Below are 23480 nucleotides of genomic sequence, written 5' to 3'. Positions count from 1 at the left end.
TATGGCTGCTGCCTACAAGCCTAGAGGCCTCAGAATGAAACCTGCAGACTAAGATGGCAATTAAGAGGCTCAATGTAATAGCCACAATAGCATTTTCATACACATCCTTTCTTTAACTGCTTAACTTTGTGCAGATTTGGATTCAGGGAAAACACCATTGAGATGCTGGACACACTTGGTCAGGAGAGTTTCATACAGATCCTTAAATCACTCAGCCCTGCTTCTATTCTAGAATCAGAGAATGTGAGTGTGAAAAAGGACCTCAGTGACCTAACCCTGTCAACCTAACCCTGGTTTTGCTATGATTCTGGGGTCATAGAAAACTGCTCCATACACTGGGCACACCTCCTGGGAGACAGATGGGGGTGAAGTGGTGGATAGTTAAGTAATACACTTAAACATCTGTTTATACTAAATCATGATGTATTATTGAGTGCAATACACATTTTTTAAACACATTTTTAGAATGCATCAAAGAAAGGCATTATTGATAAAACTGACAATAACAACAAAGAGCTGAAAGATTGAAAATTACTGTGGGACAGACAACGCCTTAAAGAGTTTATGTATATTTTGTTAAATAATTGTGGAAAATAGGGATGTATTCTTATTATTACAAAACGCTATTTTAGAAAACGGAAGCATTTCTAAAATAGCCCTCCTTTCATCACGGTCATATTATTCTGTTTCATTTTCCTCATAGAGATTTTATTTTTTTTCCTTGCTTATTTTTTATGTTCCCTGAAGCCCATTCTCAGAGCCTAAACCAGTGGCTGCTACGGAAAAGGAACTCAATGAGCTTTTGGCGAAGGCCACACAGCTGGTCACTGAAGCAGACGCCACCATCACCAGATGGTAAGCACCCCGAGAGCAGGAGTCCGGACCATTTTGTTCTAAACAGAGGCTGGCAGGGTGCCTGCTCCATAAATATGTCCAGAAAGAAAGAAGGAAAACAAAACAAACAAAACAAACAAACAAACAAACAAAAAACAAGTAAGGAAGGGGACGAGGGGGAAAGGATGGATGAATGGAAAGGTTCCCAGAAGGGTCTAGAGAGCTTCTGCAAGGATTCTCTCTTCTTGGGGGAATGAACTCAGTTCAAGGTCTAAGTGAGCACTTTCCTTAACAGGGGCACCGGGGTACGACAGGGGATGGAGAAAGAACAAAGTCTTAAAAAACGTCTAGAAGAAAGGGGGAAACGGCGAAAGAAAAGCAGGAAGAAAAGAAATAGAGACGGATCACCCCCTTTAAATCAATTTGAAAAGAGAGCTAAGCGCGGCCGGTTGCCATGGCGACCACAGGCCAGAACGGCCCCAGCCCATTGGCTGAGATGCCGGAGCCAATGAGAAAGCGCGATGTTGGTGGGTCTTAAAATGGCTGCCGAGCGGCCGGCTCCCGACGGGTGAGTAGGGCTGGTTGCGGGGCTGGTTGCGGGGCTGGTTCCTGGCCGGCCCGGGCTCAGGCGTGACAGAGCTGGGAAGGCCGGGTGCGGGGAGCGAGGGAGCCGGCGTGGGCGGCCTCACAGCCTCTCGGCCGAGCCCGCAGCGCCTTCGGTCGGGCCCGCGGGAGTGTCGGAGGAGCTGGCGTCCTCTTTGCTCGGACAGGGCGTCGCAGAGCCTTCCCCAGCCTCTTGGTGGGCGAGGGGTTCTCCGTCTCACCCCAGCCAGACTGACAGGGGTTGAGGAGGCTTTCGAGCCGGGAAACAGACTCCTGTTTACAGTTGCTGTACCCGGAAAAGAGCTGCAATTGATGGGAGTGTCAGCAAGCTCGACATCCTACATCAGAACCTGCGGCGCTTAGTTCCGTGCCGGGAGGGGATTCTTCCCGTTTGGGGATCGGAGTGTGACCCTGCTTCCAGAGAGCCTGCGGAGTGCCGGGTTGTGCACCCAAGCAGGAAAACGTGTACCTTTCTAGAGCCACGCTCCTGCAGTCTTGAACCCTGTAAGTATTCTCACCGCGGCGTACTATTGAAAATGAGCCTCCAAATGTTATTGGCTACCTGTGACGCTTTCCATGCAGGGTCTTGAGTCTGGGGAAGTGTTTTCTAGCCCTTGACTAAACAAAACACTCTCTTTAATTAAAACACATGCATACGTGCAAAATCCTGCCAAATTGCTGATTTATGTGGGTAAACGGATTGGTAACTTAAATCCGAAGTCAGGCCTGTGATTTAGTTGTCCTTTCTCTACCTTTTTGAGAAAAGGGAGCACATTTATTTTATAAAAGTGAATAGGACATTTACACTAATGTTGATGATAACAAACTTAAAAGTATTTAAGTTAAATAACTAATTCCCAGCCATAGAAACTGATTATTGTGTGAATTATTTAACACGGTCTTCAGATTGATGGATGGTGGTTTATGATTGTCATACAAGTAAGATTAAATTCAGGTCAGACAAGGTTCAGATTTCTGTGATTATTTCTAATTGAATACAAAATTTAGGAAGTCAGACAGCTTCATTTAGTAAAAATGGAATCGAAATTCTGGAATATTAGAGGCAGGGGACATTTACCCGCTAAACCGCTCAGATTAGGTTTTGGATGTAAACAGTTGCCTGGAGTTCTAGAAAATGTGACATTATTACCTAAGTATAAATACCCGAGAACCTCTGAAAGTGAGTTTGATGTATGCAGTTTAGTATAGTATTTTACATAGCTTTCTGCCCTTAAAAAAAAAAAAGAAAAAAATTCTTCTGAGTCAAATTTTAAACAGAATTGCAGGCTGGAGACATTCTTCAGACCCACTATCAAATCTTTGTCTCCAGGAATATATTAATACTTAAACTCTGCCCTCCAAAAGTTATAATTTGAAGCTATAGAGTTCTGTTTTTGTAATTTAAGTGGCTCACAATGCATTAGGTGAGTCAATTCCCTCATCTGTAAAGGGAGTTTAGATAATATTGCCTAGTGGAAGGGTGGTTTGAGGATTAAGGGTAAAACAGTGCCTGTCACATTGTATGTCACATACAGCTATGACCCGCTTTGTTTTTCTTTCTGGTTTTGTTTTTTTTTTGTCATAATTGGAATTTCCTTCCCTTTCTCTTGAGCATCTTTTAGGTGTCCTCTCTGAAATGCAGTCTTGCTGAAAACTAGCAATCATGGCTGTGGTGGCGAGGTTAGGAGAGAAACTTTATCTTCTGGGGTATTGGGGTTTAATCAGTGTTGTGTCTGAGAGGGTGGAGTGTTACAGCAGAGAATGAGGTGATTCTGGGCATTTGAGCACATATAATATTGAGATCCATAAAGAAAAATTTTAGAGCCGCAAGACATCTCAGCTATCTGGTCAAACCCTTCATGTTATAGCGTAAGATTGATGCAGTGGTTTACCCACAATTAGGTTGTTCAGGACTAGAAACCTATCTTTTGACTTTCAAAACAGTGTTTTTTTGTTTGTTTGTTTTCCTACTATACCATCTGGTTCCCAATCCTTCCACAACCTAGAACCCCTTTTATTATAATTTGATACCTTCATGGATGCTGTATTTTGAAAGATTGTGTCTACTAAACTATATTCATTAGCTTTTGTTTTTGTTTTTGAATGAAAATCAAGTCTATAGCAACCAGTTAGAGCCTCTGATGAATGACTATGTGGTGAAGAAGAATGTTTCATTGATTTAAGTCTCCTGACTTAAAGGTGGACGGTATTGTTTGAGGGCAAATAAAGTATATTGGGCTTTTTGAATATTGAAATTAGCTTAGAGACCTCCATTACTGTCCTCATAAAACTTTTGAAAACCCTTAGATGAGGGACTGCTGAGCTGTGTCATGTTCTAGATGCCTTGCCCAGGTGTGCTGAGTGGTGACTGTGTGTGGTTTCCAAGGGCAGAAAAAAACCCAGCCATTCAGACTAAAATGATACAGAAATATTTTTTGTTCATTGTAAATTGTATCAGCCCTGTACTAAAGAAGTGCTCTGTGTAGTATACACAGAATTTTATTTTGTAGAATAATAGTGGAATGGAAAAAAAACTTCACTCCAGAGGCAGAGAGTATATGAAATGAAGAAGCTGACATTCAAAACCATAGAGAAAAAAGAGATTCTGAATTACGCTTTCTTCGGGGCTAAAATGATTAAATTAAAAAATTTGACTTACAGGCTAAAGACATGAAAGCTTACATATTAATATGTACTGTAGACTTGGCTATAATCTACACTAAAAACTTAAGTTTCTTGTTCTCAGGTATAGCACGTCTCTTGAGAGTTGCTGAGTAATTTTTGCATTTGAAGGGTAATTTGGAGTGATCTGCTTTAAAATGAATACACTCTGAAAAGCAAAGAATTAGAGACATTTCAAAGAACTAGAGAATCATAATCCAGAGCAACCAAAACAGAAGTAGCAGGAGGCCTAACATAGGACCAGTTGGTACCGTAGTACAGTTGGAAATGCACGAAGGACATGTACATGCTGTGAACAGAAAGGCAGTGTTGTCAAATGTAAGCCCAAAGCAAGTCACAGAGCAGCCACTGCATATTGGCTTATAGGTGATTTATAGGTGAGCTGCTGCTCAGGTGGGCAGGTTCACTTTGCAGGGTCCTCAGTGGCCACCAAATTGCCCTAGTGTTTGTGTGTGTGTGTGTGCGCGTGCGTATGTTATGGTCACAGGAGACTGGCATATCACTTTAAAGATGTTTAGGAGTTAAGTTCAGAAACACACCTGATTACAACTTTGCCTTGTTTTATGGATTTGGACATAGAGTCCACTTTTTAAAAGTTGGTTTAGTTTTTTTCTCCCTGTGGGTGCACACAAGAAATGATAATACCATCCAGTGACATCCTGAGGATAGTTCTTAATGGCACATCAGCAAGAACTAAAAATAGATAATTTTGAGAGGCACATCCCCTTTGAGCACCCACAGCTGAAGTCTAGGCTGAATGGTACTTGGCTCCTAATGGACAGAAGCTTGCCGTTTGTGTAACATGTTGGTTCTATGAGATTAGGCATTTTTGCCTGTTGTGTATACTGCTGTATGTCTTGAAGAGGGCCAGGCACACAGGGGGCATGTCAAAGATGCAATGGACAGGGGAAAGAAACAGTGGGTTCAAACATAGAACCCCAATTATGCTAAGAAAGCTAACTCTGAAATTTGTTACTGTCCCTAAGTCCTGAAATGGAGGGTGAGCCTAAGGTGTGTTATATGCCAGTGGCAGAGTCATGATGAAACTTATTATCACTCCCCCGACCCCCGCTTCTTAGAACAGTATTTTTTTACTAGCTCAACATCTGTTTTTCAATATTGGCATATTTTATACGATGTCCTTTGGGCTCGCAGAGTATCGCGAGATTACCTCCATTCCTACTTTTTAAATCCTCAGGCCAGATTTAGGGATGTGTCCAGGTTTTATGGGGCTTGGAGTTTATGTAATTTGAAAGAAAGAAATACAGATTCTAAATAGACAATTAGGTATAGCACTTTGAAAGGACCTGTGCAAAAAAAAGCCTTGAAGCTTAGGTTCCATTATCTTTCTGGTAATTTGCTTCTGATTTTATTGTTCCATTCAGAAACAACCAACATTTTTATAGAAACTTCATGTCAGACTGTGGAAATCGGGGAAGTAAATGATTTGTATCAGTTGCTAAGTGAATGAACCTCAAACACTAGAAACCTCAAAACGACCTTTTGAATGCTGCCACCCATAATAGAAATGATAAAAATGCAGTACGTGGCTGCAGAAATAATAGGCAAGAAAAACTTGGTGTTGATTGGGTCTGCAGAACCTCCTAAACACTGTTGAGTGTTTTGGTAGCTTATCTCATTGCATCCTCAGAATAACCCTGTGTGCAGTGTAATTATCCCAGTATTACAGATGTAAAAACTGAGGGTCAGAGGTGTTAAAGTGCTTCCCTCATAGCACTAGAATATAGTGGGGTCAGAATTACAATTGGAGCAGTTAGATGTCAGAGCCCTTCCTCTTAAAAAGCCAAGAGAGTGTTTTGGTGAGGATGTTTCAGAGAGCTAGCAGCCGATAAGCTGGACCAAAACTGTGAAGAGTAAGCGCCAGTTTCTTTCGACCTGGGAGGACGGTCTTAAAAGTTGTCAGGAATCTTTTTCAGAGTGATGCGGAATCCGGCGGAGACAATGCCGGTGGCTTTCTTACTAGGTTAACACAATAGGGGGCAGAAAACTCAGCAAGAAAGACTTCCAGCCTTCCATTTTATTCCTTCAAGTTGGTAGTAAATCATGCACAGTACAACCACCTTCTCTATCCTAGGCATCTTTTGAATCATAATTACAACCTCAATTTTTAAAAGTCATTTTTATTAGACTTAACAATAGTTAATGGTTCTCTCTACCAGTGGGCTGTATAACTAACAACAAAAATTATCCTGAACTTTAACTTGTTTCCCAAATACAATATTGTTATATTAAAAAGCTGTACATTTAAATTAAATTGTTAGGATTACACTGCATTTAGTATTATGTTAGCAAGCAGTATAGAATGTAAAACTAGGACGTCCTTTTTATCACCATACTTTTCTCAAACTGCTTGCACAGCTTAAAAATTTTCTTTTGAATAATTGTCTATTCCTTAGACAATTAGTTAAGTCCCCTAAAGTTTTATACATTCAAATACAGGTGGAACATTCAATTTTATTTTCTTCTATGATTGTTATGTCTTGAAATATAGTATAATAATTGTTAAATTACCTGCAGCCTAAAATTGTTAGGCTCTTAATATTCTTGAGCAATGAATGCTTTTACTGAATTTCTTTTTTGGGGACAAAATTATCCATATATTAGAGAATCAACATATATTAGAGAATCAAGGTTCTGTTGCCTTGAAGTCATTCATCTGTAAGTGTGTCTTATAACAAACTTGTTTAAACTGCTTTACACTTTTTAAAAAATTTATACACGCAAAAGATTTAAGTTATTTTAATATGGAGGGTACATTCTACTTTATACCAATAAAAAAAAAATTTAGACTGTTCCCAAACCATTGGTATAAATTACTAGATTCCTGGGGTATCTTTTAATGGCTTTAAACTTCTTTCCATGTCTACTTTATATGTCTTAATTCATCTTTTTCCCTTTAGAAGAAAAGATGTGGAGTGGGCTGCTACCTCCTGGCCTAAATGAAAGTGATGTTGAGTTGGATTCTGATGATGAAGCCGCATCAGAGAGCTCTGGCCATAACTTACAGGAAGATAGAGAAGATGGGACCGTTACAGAAACGGAGACCTCAGATACCCCTACCGATGGACCGAAAGCTGAAGCAGAGGCAAATGTGAATGCATATGAAGAGTGTCCCTCTGGAATTCCCCTAAATATGTGGAATGTAGGTTTTCTCTGATGTGTTCTTATTTATTCATTTTTCTTTTTCAAATGGAGGTTCTGGGAATTGAACCAAGTACCGAGTGCATGCTCAGTATGTGCTCCACCAGCTGAGCTATACCCCTACCCCCTGGTGTGTTCTTATTAACGCCTGCGCTTGTGTGTGTGTGTGCCTAGTCCTGTGTGTGTGTGTCTCTGCCATGGGCAGAATGTTTGTGATTTGGGGAAGTGATAGGTAGGGAGGATTGACTCACAATACCTTTATTACTCTGTGGGTCTGTGGCGCTCAGATACTTCCTTTCATTTTTGTTTTGTTTTTTATAGAAAAAAGAGGAAGGAAAAAAAAACTTAGTAGGATTAGCTACTTGGCCTAACATAATACAAGAAGAGTTTCTGTCTTAATCTCTTTGTTGTCTATATGAGTTATTGAATTTTACTCTTATATTATGAGATTGACTTATTTAGAAATAAATGAAGCTAAAAACTCAGGTTGTGAGTCTCAGACAATAGGGTATTTCAAGAAGAACTGAACTACTTTAATTAAATTTTTATTTTTATAAATATTAGAATATAATTTTTATTACATTGTGTTATTTTTTGAATGTATGCTTTGTTTCAAAACATATATACTTCTCTTTTTCTTTTTCTTTTTTTTTTTTTTTTTTACTTTTATATAGAAATTTCAAGAATTGCATAAAAAACGTTCTGAACAGAAAATCTCAACCTCGGGATCCAGAAGGAAAAAAAGAAAACGCTCCAGAAAAGGTGTTTTGTTTTAATTCAGGTTAATTGTCATTATTGCTAATGTTAAGTTGCGACCAGTTGAGCTCAACAGTTTTTAATAAATGGAATTTTGAAATACCCAAATACTTAGGTATTGACAATTTGTGGTTTTCTTTTCAGGTAAATTGAAGAATGAAGAAGAATCTCGTAGGTAAGTGGAATTTAAAATCTCTTTCTGTTTTAGACAGTGTTGTAGAACTTGTACAAATAGGTGAACTTCTTACCTCTGAAATTTGAAACTAGTTGTTATGATGCAATTGTAGTAACCAATTAAAAACAAAAACAGTAAAAGTAAAAATAAGTACTTTTTGTGTAAAACGTAAGTTATTATCTGTCTTCCTTCAGTGAACAGTCCTCAAGTGAAACCCAGTTGAAGGAGCTTACTCAGTATTTTGGAGTCAATGATAGGTTTGACCCCCCTGTGAAAAAGAAAAAAATCGAAAAGGTAAGGTCTTGTTTTGGTTGTTTTAAAATTCTTTTATTATTATTTTTTAAATTGAAGTACAGTCAGTTACAGTGTGTCAATTTCTGGTGCACAGCACAATGTTCCAGCCGTATATATGTATATATATGTGTGTATATATGTATATATATGTGTATATATGTATATATATGTGCACACACACATTTGATTTCATACTCTTTTTCATTAAAGGTTATTACAAGATATTGAATATACTTCCATGTGCTATATAGAATAGATTTGTTTTTTATCTTTTTTTAAAATGTATAGTAGTTAATATCTGGAAGATCTTTTTTGCATCTTATATTAGCCAGTAGGAAGTGTTTGTAGTTAGCCTTGCCTAAGATATATCTCCTCATTAGTTTGTTTGGTGAAAAAGTTAATGTGTGCAAGATGCTACGTAAACTAATAGATATAGTTACAAATCATTAAGAAAATTGTTAAGAAGCAAATGAACAAGGAAGGTACTGTGAAGAAATTAAAATGGAGGCCCCGCTTTAGCTGGGAAGGCCTCCCTTAGAAGATGCCATCTCACAGGGACCTGAAGGATAGGAGGGAGCTGTCTATCTAAAGAATGCCAGTGTAGAGGTAATAACCGTCGTGGGCCATTTGAGTAACTGTAAGAATGTCAGCCCGGCTGGAATGGAGTCAGCGAGGAGGAGGGTGTGTGGCCTAAGGTCAGATTGGAGAGGCAGGCAGGCAGCAAGGGACCAAACTTTGTAGGACCTTAAAAGGACACAGTAAGGAACTGGGTTTTAGTCACAATGCAGTTGAGTCATTCAAGAGTCTTAAGGGAGTGACATGATCTAAGTTATGTTTTAAAAGATTGCATCTTATGTGGAGAATGGACCTTGGGGCAGCAAAAGTAGAGGAGAAGAGAACAGTTAAGAGCAGAGACTCTTCTAGGCCTGAGATGATGGTGGCTTGAACGAGAATGGTGCTGCTGAGGGTATAAAGCGGATGGATCTGAGGCATGCTGCAGGAGTGGAATCTCCAGTATTTGCCTCTGGATTGCTTGTGAGGTGGCGGGGAGGTGTGGGGGCATGAGGAGGGGAGGGAGCCATTCACAGTTTACCTTAAGCAGCGGTGTGAATAGTCACAGACGGGAAAGCTTTGGAGAAGCAAAGATTTGGAGTGGGCCTGTGCAAAGTTCGTTCAGGGGCACGGGCAGTAGCAGGCAGGAATAAACAGACTTGGTAAAATGAGGCCGGGGCTTGGATTGGAGTCTGAGCTTGAGATGTATGTTTGGGAGTTGTCAGTCTGTAGATGAAGTGAATGAATACTTAGTAGCAGCTTGAATAAGTGAGTCACTTAGAGATACACAAAGGGGAATGTTGACAGAATTCAAGGGCATGAAGCCTGAGCTCTGGGCGTAGGGACAGAGGCACAGAGGCCTGCTGGTTGAAGCCCAAGAATACTGTATCCTGCATGTGTGACAGGATCATTGCTGTACACTACTGAGTGCGTAGGAATCGTTACCATTTTCTGATTAATTGTTCTTGTGAAAAACCTCCGATTTTAAACCCATCGTTGGGTGGTATTGTGTCATTGAGGGCACATGCATTAAAGAGCTGCCACAACAGAATTTTGCGTGTGAACCTTTGGATTCCAATTTTGCCAAGAATTCTTGTCACCTAGTCCCTAGAACACTGGAGAATTGGAACCAGGATCACTCTCTGCTGCAACTGATTACAGCTGCTGAGCAATCTCCTTTTTACAGATGTTCAAGCAGGTGCAGAAATGCTCAGTTTCTTACAAAGGAAGATCCCTGGTAGAGGTTGAAACTAAAACCCGGGCTTTATTACACCATTCTCAGTCCCCAGCTTCACTGCCACAGGGGCTGGTGAGCATTTTAAAATGGGAGCACCGTGCTCTTGCCCCTTGTGAACCTGGTGGGCTGGGAGGAGGCTCTTGCGAGAAGGATGCTCTTGACTGCAGCACACCTGTTCTGAAGCCTGAGGGAGGAGGCTCATGCTGACAGCAGGGGTCCACAGGCCATCTCTGGCCTGCTTTGGAGTTCCAACCGCTGGCTAGATTATTCTTCTGAGGAAAGGAATGGTTAAATATTGGTTCTCATAGGAAATATTTTTTACAGTTTTACCTGTGAATTAAGTGGTCTTTGATTTTCAATTATTGATAATATTTGTAATGTTTTCTCATAACTATGTTGGCTTTGGAATGTCTAAATTATTTCCTAGGGAAGTTAAAGCCGTGAAATTCAATTTTTAGCCTTTCCAAAAGGTAGAAATGTAGGGAGTATTTTTTACAGTCTATTTATTTTAGAACATTATTATTACCCTACATATGTGAAATTGTACCTTCCTGATCCTGGCAAGATATGGCTAACCTATCATTATCTAAGATGTGGAATTTGTGAAGGATACTAGGATTCCTTGTGCAGGATCTTTTAAAGAACTGTTTTAGGAACTAGTGTTCTGTTTCACATTGTACATTTGATGTACTCTAGAAAAAAATTTTAAGTCAACACCTTTTAAAAAAACAGGGAAGACCACTATAAATGCTTTTGTAATCACCCATTGATCTGTTTTATGAGTTTGAATTTCCTTAACGGTAGGCATTCCTCTCAATGAATGACATTTGACTTAGAAAGTCATGGCATCCTCTAAACAGGACAGGCTTGTGTCTGCTCAGGATGTTCCCAACATTTACTATTCTGTAAGTAAGTGTACGCACAAGAGGAAAGGAAGGATTTGGTGACACACCAGATTATTTCATATTCTCTTGGTAGTTCAGCACAATTGCAGCCAGCAGGTTCACACTCGTTCTTTGGTTTGGGACACTGTTTTACATACACCTCTGCTGCTGTCATGTTGAAAATTTCTACTGTGAATCCGACAGAGTAAACAGACATTGAAGAATGTCCACATTGGAGGCACCAAGGTAAAAGCTAAGAATAAGTTGAAGTCCAGCAGATAATAGCTACTGCTCAAGAAATCTAGAAAGGATCCTGAAAATCCATGATGCAGTTTGGACAAAACTAGCATGGATTTCTGGTCTGTTATTTTATTTCTCTGGAGCAGAGGCTGATCTGTTACCAAACCTCAGGGACACTTTTTTAGTCCATATTTACTCAATCACTCAAATCTCAAGATCGGTAAAACAGAACAAACTTCTTAATCTTGTGTGTATCATGTGGTCCTTTTCCTTTTTTGTTCTTTTTCTTTTTTTTTTCTTTCTTCTCCCCCCATCCACACCCCTGCCTTGGAACACTGCCAAGCTAAAACTGTTGCTCAAAACAAGGATGTGTGTTTCCAGCACTGCTGTCACCTGCTTCCCTGACAATGCAGAGAGGCTTATATTTTTAAAATGTAATCTTCCTCATATCTAAAGCTGTTTTAAAGTGTTCTTTGTATTAAATACAGCTCTAATTGTGTTTCTGGCAGCAGTTCTGGGACTTACCAATAATTCTGTAATCATAATTATTTTGAATCTGTGTGGGAATTTTTCTGGAATAAATTTTACTCATTAATTTCATTATAAATGTTTCAGGTGTTCTTTAGTTGAATCAATTTGATTAGTCAGCAGTCACTTTTGGAAGTAGTTTTATGTGTACTTAATGGATACTTTCTGGCAAGAAAAACCAGAGGTTCTTCTAATAATTTTTAGAGTAATCGTACAATGTCTTTGATAATCTTTTTTTAGTTATTTATGAGAAGAAACTGCTGTTGTAAAGTGTGGCTTTTTTCAAACTTATTTTTTTAGCAGAATACTTTTTCTTACTAGAATCTTACATGGAGCACCAATACACAGACCACAGGCTGGCTGCCTTGAGTGGGAGGGAGCAGGGTGGGTGGTGGGGGGAGAGTTGTAGAGGTGCCCCGATGTTCCCCTGGTATCAGTTTGCAAAGCTTCCTCTCTTGATCCTTATGTGATCCCCAATACTAGTCTCATAATACAGGTGAAGGACTGAAACCCAGCATGACTTAGCTAAGAAAACAGAGCAGGTGAAAAGTAAAATGAGATTTTAACCCAAGCCATTTTGGTCCCAAATCTAGATTTTTCTGAGGTAATAGCCCAATTTAGTTTTTACTTACCTGATTCAAATAACTTAAGTTGGCGTGATTTATATGTAAAGATCACAACACTTAATGCTTAATTCTTTTTTTCTTCCTCCTTTATGGAGAAATTACCTATTTTTTTTCCCCTGCGGTCCAATGTAAGACTTTTAAAAAGCTTTAAAACTCAAATCTTATTTCATGAGATAACTTACTGACTCAACATTGAATTCTGGGGTCATATACTTGGGTCTGAGCCCTTGACAAATGATATGGGGTCTGTAGTTAAATAGAGCTGAACCTTCTCTTTGTCTTAATGTTATCCTGATAAGTTTAATAATATGAGTAATTTATTTACTGAATGACTAATGACGTTCTAAGAACTTTACTAGGCATGTTACTTGTTTTTTTTTTTTTCCAACCTTTACCATAACCTAGCAAAGAATGTGGCAGTATTTTCATTTTACAGGTGAGATAGCCGTAGCCTGTAGAGGTTTGGGATCTCACTCAGGTTCTTGACCAGTCAGTAGAGGAGCTGGAATTTGAACCCAGGTCTGACCTCAACAACCATGTTCTTTTGTAAACTGTTATTAACTTTTGGTCTTAAAGTGATGGAAGTGTTTTACTTAAGGATATTTTTTTAAATACTAATGTAAACATTTTGAAAGTATTTGGAATGTTAATATCTTTTCATGGAAGCAGAGAGTTTGGATGTGCATATGGGTGAGAGGAAGATTATAGAAAAGGCATACCTACTCTTGCTTATTCTCTTTCCTTCCTTCCTTCCCCTGCCTCAGCCTCCTATGAAGCAGGAAGAAGAGTTAGAATCTGCTGAAAAGGAAGGAGGTAGGGCTGAGGGTATATGAGAAAATGGAAAAGACATGGAACAACTTCTTAAAGGAATATGGGAACTTTCAAGGGCAGAATTGAGAGCCCACCCAGCTGAGTTTGAAAACAGCGTTTAGTAAAGCTGATGAATTGAGTCATTCAGTTTTCTCTGACTTTGCTGGGACACCTGGATGTTAAAGCGGTGGAAACGAATGGCTGGGAACAGCCAAAACGAGATGTGATGCTGGAGGAAGCTGAAGGTACTGCTTAGGTCCATGCTTCTCAAACTTTAGCCTGTTTAGGATCACTGGGTTTCTGGGTCCCACTCCCAGAGTTTCTGATTCAGTTTCGCATCTCTAACAAGTTCCCAGGTAGTGCAGGTGCTACTGGTCCAGACCCAGACTTTGAGAACTTTTAGCCTAGAGTCTAATTTGAAAAGATTAATCATGGGTTGCAGGCAAGAGAGGGAGGATAGAGGAATCCAGAAAGGGGCTGAAAGGACTGTAAGAATAAATATGGTGGTGCTGGAGCAGGGTATTCCACGTGAAGACAGGGCAGGTTCACTGGCTTCGAAGACTTGGGGTAAGTGGAAGGGGCAGAATCTTGTGTTTAGAGAGAATTCTAGATTGTAAAGCTGTTACATGGCCTAAAGCAAGCCTATTCAAGGTATTGGTCTCCCAAGAGATAAAAGACTTGTACCTGAATGTGACGCAGTGTACTGCTTCCTTCTTTGAGACTGTCTTGTCCTCTTCCCTAACTCCTCCTCCCCTGAGAGAAGGCAGCTAGACAAACCTGTGCATGTACTTGATTTGCATTCTGGCATGAGCTCAGTTTGTAGACTGACTTCATTTGCAGACCTGAGCTTTTACACAGAGCACAGACATGGACAGTCCCTGCCTAGAGTATAGATTCTGGATGGGTGTTAGAGGTTGCTGAAGATGTAGGATGTTGGGAGAGTGGGTCCAGGGTGTTGACTGGACCATCAGGAGAAGAATTCTGCAGAAATACAAGACACATTTCTGGAAATGGGTGGATGATGACAGGACCAGTATGGGAAAAGGACAGAAGAGCAGTGCGGCCTGGGTCAGAGCCTCTGGGGGGCTGTTGAGTGATCATCTCAATTACAGTTGGGGGCAAGGAAAAGTAGCCTAGTCATCCTCTCAGGCCCTTGGGTGGGACGAGGGATGTGAGAAGGAACAGTCTTCTCCACACAGACATCAGGGACAGCCTCTTTGTTTCTGTAATCTTTTTAGGCAAATTACGTGTGGGCATTTTTAAAGTCTTGTTTCAACAAGGGCTACATGGGAGCAAAATTTATCTCAGTTGACTATATTATCAATCAGTACAATGATGGAAGAGACATTCCCGGGGCTGCTTTTATTAGGTTAAGGAGGGCTAAGTTGGTCAATGTGGAAGATACACTGGATAAGCCATTGTTAGGATAAAAGAAGCATGTAACAGACTATTTTTTAAAAATTTTTATTGCCTGTAAAAGCTATTTCCACAAACTGAAACTCAGTTTAAGTTTAGTAAGCATCTTTCCATAGTGTGTGATGTATCCTACCTGGTCTGTTTGGTGATCGTCAAGTTGTTGTAAGGATTTAGTGAGCTTCCTTACAGTACTAAGCCCAGGATGAACTGCGTAATGAGCATACCGTAATGTCTCCCTTTCATCATTAACATTGTATCATTATGAAGGGAAAGCCTAGTCCTTAGAGTCACAAAAATCTGGGTTTGGGTCTCTTTTTTATTAGTTCAAGAACGGATCTGACCTTGAATAAACCATTTAATTTCTCTGGCCGCCTTCTCATCAGTAAATGACAGTGGTACCAACCACCAGGTGCGGTCATCGTGAGAATTAAGTGGTCTAAGTATGTAATGTGTTCGGTGTGGTCCCTGATGTAGTCTTTGCTAGCAAATGTTTGCCTTTCTTTCCTGCCTCTAACTTTTAGGTTTCTCTTGTTTTAGTCTGGCCTTGAAAAGAGCATAGACCAAGCTGTGGACGAGTGGAACATTGAGAAGGCTGAGGAACTCAGCAACCAGCTGGCTACTCGAGAGGTGAGTCAGTCAAACTGATGACACATTTGTGTTTCCAGATTTTCTAAAATGTACATTCTTTTTATGATCACAAGTAAGTTCAGTATTCAGATATTTGATACAAGATTTTCCTTCTTGTCCATTTTCTTCTCTCTTATTCTGCCATTTATTTCAGAATGCTGGGTTTTATTTTTGTCTTTAATGTCATTAAATTATCCTGGTGTGAATCTTATGATGGAAATAATCCATGACTGGTATTCAACCCTGGATTTCCTCTGGTTCAGAGAGCTTTTTGCCAGTTATGATTAAAAGGCTAACTTTCTTTTTCCATTTGTATCTTTAACTCAGTTCAGCTCTCCCTGAGGGCAGCCGTGTGTTCTAATGTCAGATCTCTCAGGGTTTTCCTAACCCTTGCTCCCCAGAGTGCTTTCTTACTGCATATTCTAAGCAACTCCCTCAGCCCTAAAGAGTTTTCAGCCCTTTTTTAGCCTGTAGTCTATAATATATAACTAATAGGTATATTGAATATTCTTTTCCCAAGTGCACAAGGCATCCGGAAGATTTTCACATGCACCTTCTGGGAGGGATATTCCTTCAGTTGAGAATCACTGCCAGGTGTCACTAGGCAGAGTCACACATAAAGAGCTCACGGTGGCATATGTTTTACTGTTGTTGTTTTGTAATTCCTTTTTGTCCTATTTTTTAGAAGGAAAGCTCTCTCATAGCTTTCATTTTTAGTGTATCCCTACCTTCTCCGCCTTATTCTTAAACTGAAACTCCTCCATGATGTTTAGTTACATAGAAGACATCAGTCATCTGTGTAAGCTGTTGGCTGGGAGCACTATTCTTTCTTACTCAACTGCAGGTGAACATTTTTTTCTAAACAGATTAGTGATGAAATTGGTATTTCAGTAAATTCTTCTGTGGAAGCCCCAATCCACTCTTCCACCCTCAGACGTCAGAAAATCGACCGCTGATGGCTGGTGGCGTGTTTGTTTTCTCTTTTTGGCTGTTGGCCATAAGTATCTTGTGGGGTTTATATTTTTATGTGGGGGAGAAAACAAGTTCAGAAGTGAGGCTTAGGAATTCACAAATTATCCTTTTCTCCCCTTAAGCCTTTTGAAACAATTGTCACATTAAATACTGCTGTTTATAATGGGTATGTTTATGTATGTGCGTTTATTAATGGCTTATCTAAAGGAAGTTATGAAGCTATGAGCTTGAGTTTGGGATGTAGGCAAGAAACAACATAAATGACAGTTATGTGGCCTTTCAAAAAGTGAGATTTTAAAAAACTTTCTAATGTTGGCTTTTTTGGGCAGAGGAGAGTGGTGTTGAGATTCACTTTTCCCTTCCAAGCTTATGATGTTCTTGTGTTTTCAATTTGACAGTTTGCTCTATTTCATCTTTAAAGTAGCCTATTTTGATTTCACTAATACAGCATTCCTCAAGTATAATAGCATTTTATTACTCTTTCCAAATAGGAAGATCCAGGTACTACATTTTAATAAGGTGAATTTGGTAGTGTTGAATGGTTCCACAAACTCAGTAGGATTTCATTGTTAGCTTTTGGTTATTATAGTAGCTTCTTCAGGTTGAGAGGTGTCTGGGCCCTTATCCCTACGAGTCAGTTATGTGCGAAAGATCATCTTTAAAATTCTATTCAACAAACTCAGCATGTACTACATTGTGTTAGTAAGTGGGCATTTTTGGCACTTGGGACTTACTTTTCCAGGAAGTGCTGTTAGACGTGGTGGTCAAGTTTCTTGGCCAGCTGGCAGGTACACATAGTGTAGTAAATTGTGCCAGTGGTATATGTGCTCTTTAGATTTTGAGGAGTTGACCATGAAATATCAGAGCATGGTGAGGCATGCTTGTGGGACCGAGAGAGGCTTCCGGGGGTCGATACGGCTGCAAGGATGGGGAAACGTAGGCGCAGTTGGACATGATGACGGGGGAGTGAGAGTGGGTCAAGGTGCTTTCAGGGGCTGAAAGGAACAGAAGGCAGCAACAGTGATCACCACTCTAGGTCACACCTAAACAGGGAGTGTGGAAGCTTTTGGTGGCCTTCTCTGAATATCCACCTCATTTGGGTCAGAAGCAAACATTTTTAGAGAACTGATTCTTGAGTACTCCACTTAAATGCATGTTGTGCCATATGTTTGAGCACGTGTCTTGAATCCCTTTAAAAATTGTGGGTATTATTATTTTCTCTCCAGCAAACGTTGGTAGCACCAGCACATGGCTGGTCTCTGAGTTGACTAGATAGTTCCAAGAAAGCTAAAGATAGACATGTAATAAAACCAGCAGGGCCTTAGGGCATAGCTGCCTGATTGTTTTCAGAAACACTTCTGGCTTCTGTGTCTTCACTATTCTTTCAAGGATCATAGGAGTCCACAAACTGATGTCCTGTTGTCATTGCTTTGTCCAGAAGACCTAAGAGTTGTGTATTCTGTGATCTCTTCCAAATAACAGGGTGGCTGTGACTCAGCCAGAGGCCCTAGGTCAATAAGTTTCCTCAGATCTTTGCCTTGTACTGCAAGCCCTGGTCTGTGGCATGAAAATGTGGGCTCCACATGATCCACCAGTGGCCGGCTGTTTTTCCTTCTGTCTTTTTTCTATTTATTAGCACTGCCTCCCCCCCCCACCCCCACCCCAGAGGCCAGGGGAATTCAGAAAGAAGCATTTGCTTTACTGTGGGCTCTGTGTTCCTTTTAGGTAAAGTTAGTAATGCTAAAATTTTAAGAGTTGAACATACTTGATAAAAAAAAATTTTTTTATTTTGAAATAATTTCAGACTTGCAGAAAATTGTAAAATTTGTAAAAAGATTTTCTATTTCTCCCAGATATTTGGAATGTTAACAGGTAACATTTACTTTGCCATTCTTTCTAGTTTATATACCTTATTTAGATTTGCCAAGTGTCTCACTGATTTCCCTTATAGCAAAAGAAAAATTTCTTTTTCCTGGTCCTAGTGCATTTTGCTGTCATGCCTTTTTAGTCTTCTTTAACCTGGAATGTTTCTTCAGTCTTCGTTCTCAGGATCTTAGTATTTTTGAGGAGTAGGGGCCAGTTATTTTGTAGGATGTCCCTCAATTTTGGTTTCTCTGATGCTTCCTCATGATTAGATTCAGGTTATGCATTTTTTCACAGGAATGATGCTGTGTCCTTCTCCGTGCAGCCTATCAGGGGGCATGTGGTACCTTTTTGTTCAATTTATTGATGATATTCCTTTGATTATTTGATTAAGGTGGTGTCTTCACGTTTCTCCTCTACACTATTACTGTTCTTCCCTGTGTGATCAATAAATATCTCATGGAGAGATGGGAAAGGATTTGAGACTGTGTAAATGCTCTTCTTCTCATTTTTCTTTACCCACTAGTTCTAGCATTCATTGCTGATTGTTTTCCTGCTTGAGACAGTTGTTATTATAATAACTGGTTGCCAAATGACTTTAGGTCTTTAAAACACATTATTTGGTTGTACTTCCCATCTTTACCTGGCAAACCAGATCTAAAATTTGCCTTAAATGAGATACTGGATTATAGGATCTTTTATGTATCTATGTTAAGTCTCTCAGTAAACCTGGACAGTTGGGATTGGATATGGTTTTCCTCAGTGATGTGCTGGGAGGGATGGGTCGCTGTGGCCATGTGTCCACCAGTGGCTGCGTGTTGGCTCCCCACCTCGTCTGCCTCACCAGTGGTCACTCGTGAGCTTTCCCTTCCCTTCCCTGCCATGTGGACTGCTTGTCGGAGCCAACGGAGTGGTGCCTCGAGGCCTCCGAAATGTGTGTTTCCTTTGAGGATATTAAGTTTCTGTATTTTGTTTGGTCGTGCTGCTATTTTAGAAATGGGAATTGTATAATACTGACTAGGTATTTTCCATCGTAAGAGTTGTTATTTCCTGTCACATGTTATGACAAATGAGATGGCTTTAGAAACATATAGTGTTTTCAGCACTTATAAGGATAGTAAACATTTTTCTCAAGTGTTCTTTTTACTTCCATACAGATATAACACTTTGTTCTAGTAAAATAAATTTATTTAGCGTGGGGTTAAAGAATTCTGATTAAAGGGAAAAACAATAATTTGGGCCTTATTCTTTTCCTTGTATAAGTGGAAAAACATCTGGAAAGTTTTTGCTGTTCAGACACAGACATTGGAGAGATACTGATGCCATGTTAATTAACCACCCATGAAGAATAACTAAAGTAATCAAGATGGAATTCTTGAATAAATAGTTTAGTTTGAGGTTTAATTTTTAAATTTTTATTCCTTGGTGCTAATCACCATGGATATGAAAGATGGATTTTGAGAAGTAAGTAATTGTGATTTGGGGCAGAAACCCTTTATGAGTTAAAGGTATATGTGCATGGTAGGTGTCCTTTAGGAAATCAGGTATATTGGTTTTTCATCAGTACTGTGTTCTTTTTTCAAGAAGCAGTGACTGGGACCTGCTGATAAAGCCTTTGTTCAGAGGCACAGATCCCAGAGTTCTTAAAGCCTTTTCCAACCATAATAAGTGAAACTAATTTTTGATGTTTAACATTTATAAGCCTGTGAAACCAATAGGGCAGCATCAGTATTGAGAAAAATGAAGCCAAAAGTAGAACCATGTCTGAGAATGGGCCTTGAAAACCATTCCTCGAAACAGGACACAAAGCAAACCAAACCGGTTTGCAAAGAAAGGCTGTCAGTGTACCGTCATTATGACACAGCAAGCATTTATTTTTCCAGAATTGTATTCCCTTAAATTAATGACATTAAAGATGTATATTACCTGGTTTGGGGGCATGGCTCACGTTCATGTGTTGGAAACCTAGATTGTGCTGTCATGTTTAGTTTTGCCATGTAGTAAGGTGGGTGCTTTGGGACTGTCCCTCCTGTTGATTAAATCTGTCTTTGTTGTTAACAGTCTTGGAGGAGAGACAAAGTGGAAGAATGTACTTGGGTTTGTGTCATACTGATGAAACTGTTCTAATTTGCAAAAAAAGGGTTTTTTTCTTAAAAAATACTATTTATGTGTATATCCATATGCCTACACACACATGTTTGAGCATGTTTGTGGCTTGTTAACCTCAGGCCTGAGTTGGATTCCATTCATTGAGAGTGAACCTTGAAAATGCCATCCTTTGGTACTTGTCTTTTTCTGACACACTATCTTTGTTACGATACCAATTTGTAGAAAACAGTAGAAACAAGTGTTTTAAAATGAAGTGCTAAAGCATGGATTTAATAAAGTAGGCAGCACTTCGGTTGAATCTCACATTTTGGAAAGAGAATTTTTCTCTAGGCATCTTCATGTTAGCCTGCTGTAGATAAAGACCAACTCGGTTTGGCAACAGACAGTGAGTTTCTGCTATTGAATGAGTCATACCTGCATTAACTAGATGGATTGTTTTCAGTTCTAGCTATACAATGTCAGGGCAGAAATGGGGGGGGCGTTGCCTGTGAATTTTGTTTAAGCTTTGTATAACTCATGCCCTTAAAGATGACTTTTTCTATAAGTGACTCAAATAGGATGATCTTTGGCAGCACCAAGTAAACTTAATTCCTTGAAAGCATCAGTACACACTTCATGTTGTAACGTTATAACCATTTTGTGTAACTTAGAAAGAATAGTCAAGTTGGGGTTTTTTTGTTTGTTTTTTTTACAATTTGCAAGGTATTAATATTTACAACTGAGATATATTGGTTATAATCTGCTACTATCTTTGTAAAGGACAAACCCCTTCAATTTGGAGTAATGACATATAAAATGTTTCACATTTTAAACTCTTTTGTTCCAACTTATGAATGGAGGCCTGAAGCAATGACTTTAGCTTTTAGTGCTGTTGAGCATAGTATTTATTTAGAGTCTAACCAAGGTATCACAAGTCTAAGTGATAAAAAATTGTATCTCACTTTGATAATATTCTTTTTATAGATATAGATAACTATTACATTGGCAGTATGTATTAAGCTGAGAATTTAATTTTATTAAATTCATTGAATAGATGACTTAGATTTTTGGATTCCAAAACATAGGTAAAGTTAATAATGTTGAAATATTAATAATTTGTTAATATTTAAATAACAAAGGTAGGAATGGCCTTTAAAAAAAGAAAACTAATGTTTAAATTGAGTGAGTTGTATTCTTTCCTAGTTAAATAAATTAAATACTCTCTAAATTTGGGCAGTAGTAATCTGTTGCCTAAGTTCTATTTTTAGAGCAATTTCCTAGAAAATCTGCAGGTGTTCTTATTGAAGAGGCTTGTATATATTTGAGAAGATAGTTTCTGTTTTTTATGTTAAAGTCTAAGAAGTGGTGGCCCTTTCTCAGAAACATTTCAGGTGCTGTGGCACTAGCCCTAGCACTCAGAGTTTTTCCGGTACCGTTCCCTGAGAGAGTTATGGCTGCAATTCACCCTTTTCACTTCGGTTATTGATTTTATGTTGATGTACATACTGTGTCGTCTTGATGGAATAAGAGGTTCAGTTCTCCACCAACACCAAAACCCTCTTAAATAGTACAATTTTGACAGGTTTACTAACGTCAAAGTACCTGAAGTATTCTCATATCCAGAGTTCAGAATTGAAACATTTGTTTAAATTTTTGAGATAGAAATACTGACAAACTTGGTAAGTTTGAAGTTACTTCTCATCAGTGCTGTTTTCAAAGCTCATATATTTTAGGAAAAATGTTTGCATCACATACAAAGGTGAATTGAAAGACATTATAGTGAAGCAAATCTTGTGGTTCAAAGTATTTATAATCTAGAGGGCAAAATTAGTTTCTTCCCATTTTTGTAACATTTCTTGTAGAAATATTGTAACAACTGTGATTCCAAAGGTAAAACAATTTGTTCAAATATGAAGCTGAATGTATACTCCAATTAGCTATCATAAGAATTTATCGTTAGAACCTGTGACCCTAAAAGGGATGGCAGGTGCTTTCTATTTTCTTAATTATTGTGATTCTAGCCACTGAAGATAGGGTAAACAAAGTAAAAAATACATTAAATAGCACTCATTTATACAGATGAAGAATTTAAAATTGAGTATCTCCATTTCAACATTTTATTTTTACGGAAAGGAAAGTTCCTTTGTTGCTAGTACCAGGGATGTATATGAAGAATACATTATTTCATACAGTCACCTACTTCCTGCAGACTCTGGCAAAATTTATTTTATGTCCCTCTGAAACTTTACTACCCTGCCTTCCATCCCTTATGTTTTCTCTGTGTTTTCCTCTTCCCAGTTAGACAGCAGTGTCAGACCACTTTCTTTGTGGTGTATTTCACTGATGAGCACTGGGGAGGATGTAGGACACTGGGGAGAGAGCGCCCCCGCTGAATGGGCTCCCCTGTGGGCAGAGGGATCAGCCACTGGGGAAGCTGGGCGCCTGCCCGGGAGGGCGGGCCGGGTGTGCGCCCCTGGCCAGGACCATCCAGAGCCGACTCACTGTCATGCACTTTGCTCATTTCTCAGGGTTTTTTTAATTTGATTTTTCCTCTGTGTGTCATTTTGTAGTCTGTGCATAGTCCGGGGGCTTTTAAATGGTGATTTTAATTCTTTGAAGCCTTGTTCTCCTTAGTTCTTGAAAGTAATTCAGTTCTTTCATATAGATAAACAGTTGGCGCAACGTATGGGAAATAAGCTCTGCCTGTCCAGGTGAGGGAAGGTCTAGTTGAATTCCTTTACACGGAGCTTAAAATATGTTCATTCCCACAAAAAAATGGTGTACAGCCTTGAAGGTGGAGCATTTTAATATGAGGAAAACAAAAATGGTGCTGGGTGATGGGTTTTTCTCTCAGGCTTTTAGGTGTGTTTTTTAGATCACATTGCATTGAGGACATTTTCTTTTAACCTCTGGGGAGTGATTGGGTGATCACCTAGAATGGTGTTCCTTATGGTCTCTTTTAATTCTGTTTATCTGTGCTTTAACAAACCTTAAAAAAAGATTTCAGATGTTACAAGTCTAATTAAAGAGACAGACAAAGCACAGTTTATACTGTAGATTTTTTCTGCAGTTCAATTAATCAGCATGTTTTCTCTTTTAATTAAAACCATTTTAGTAAATTAAAGCCCACA

The 23480-nt window shown here is 39.2% G+C and overlaps 1 protein-coding gene across 3 annotated transcripts in view; it reads left to right on the top strand.

The window, feature by feature from the left end:
• Positions 1 to 1327: 1327 nt before the first annotated feature.
• Positions 1328 to 23480, top strand: part of FAM204A (family with sequence similarity 204 member A) — a 28788-nt gene continuing 6635 nt past the window's right edge. The window contains exons 1-7 of one of the 3 annotated variants that reach the window (XM_031461847.2): positions 1341 to 1402; positions 1721 to 1941; positions 7041 to 7282; positions 7956 to 8043; positions 8182 to 8212; positions 8407 to 8506; positions 15337 to 15426. In XM_031461847.2, the coding sequence (XP_031317707.1) occupies positions 7049 to 7282; positions 7956 to 8043; positions 8182 to 8212; positions 8407 to 8506; positions 15337 to 15426 (543 nt within the window). In that variant the 5' untranslated portion in view covers positions 1341 to 1402; positions 1721 to 1941; positions 7041 to 7048. The other 2 variants (XM_010998940.3, XM_010998939.3) reach the window with 2 other exon arrangements.

Source organism: Camelus dromedarius, chromosome 8, assembly GCF_036321535.1.
Source record: "Camelus dromedarius isolate mCamDro1 chromosome 8, mCamDro1.pat, whole genome shotgun sequence".
NCBI classification, from domain to species: domain Eukaryota; kingdom Metazoa; phylum Chordata; class Mammalia; order Artiodactyla; family Camelidae; genus Camelus; species Camelus dromedarius.
The sequence above is the reverse complement of the archived record's forward strand: the minus strand, read 5'-3'. Positions and strand labels throughout refer to the sequence as shown.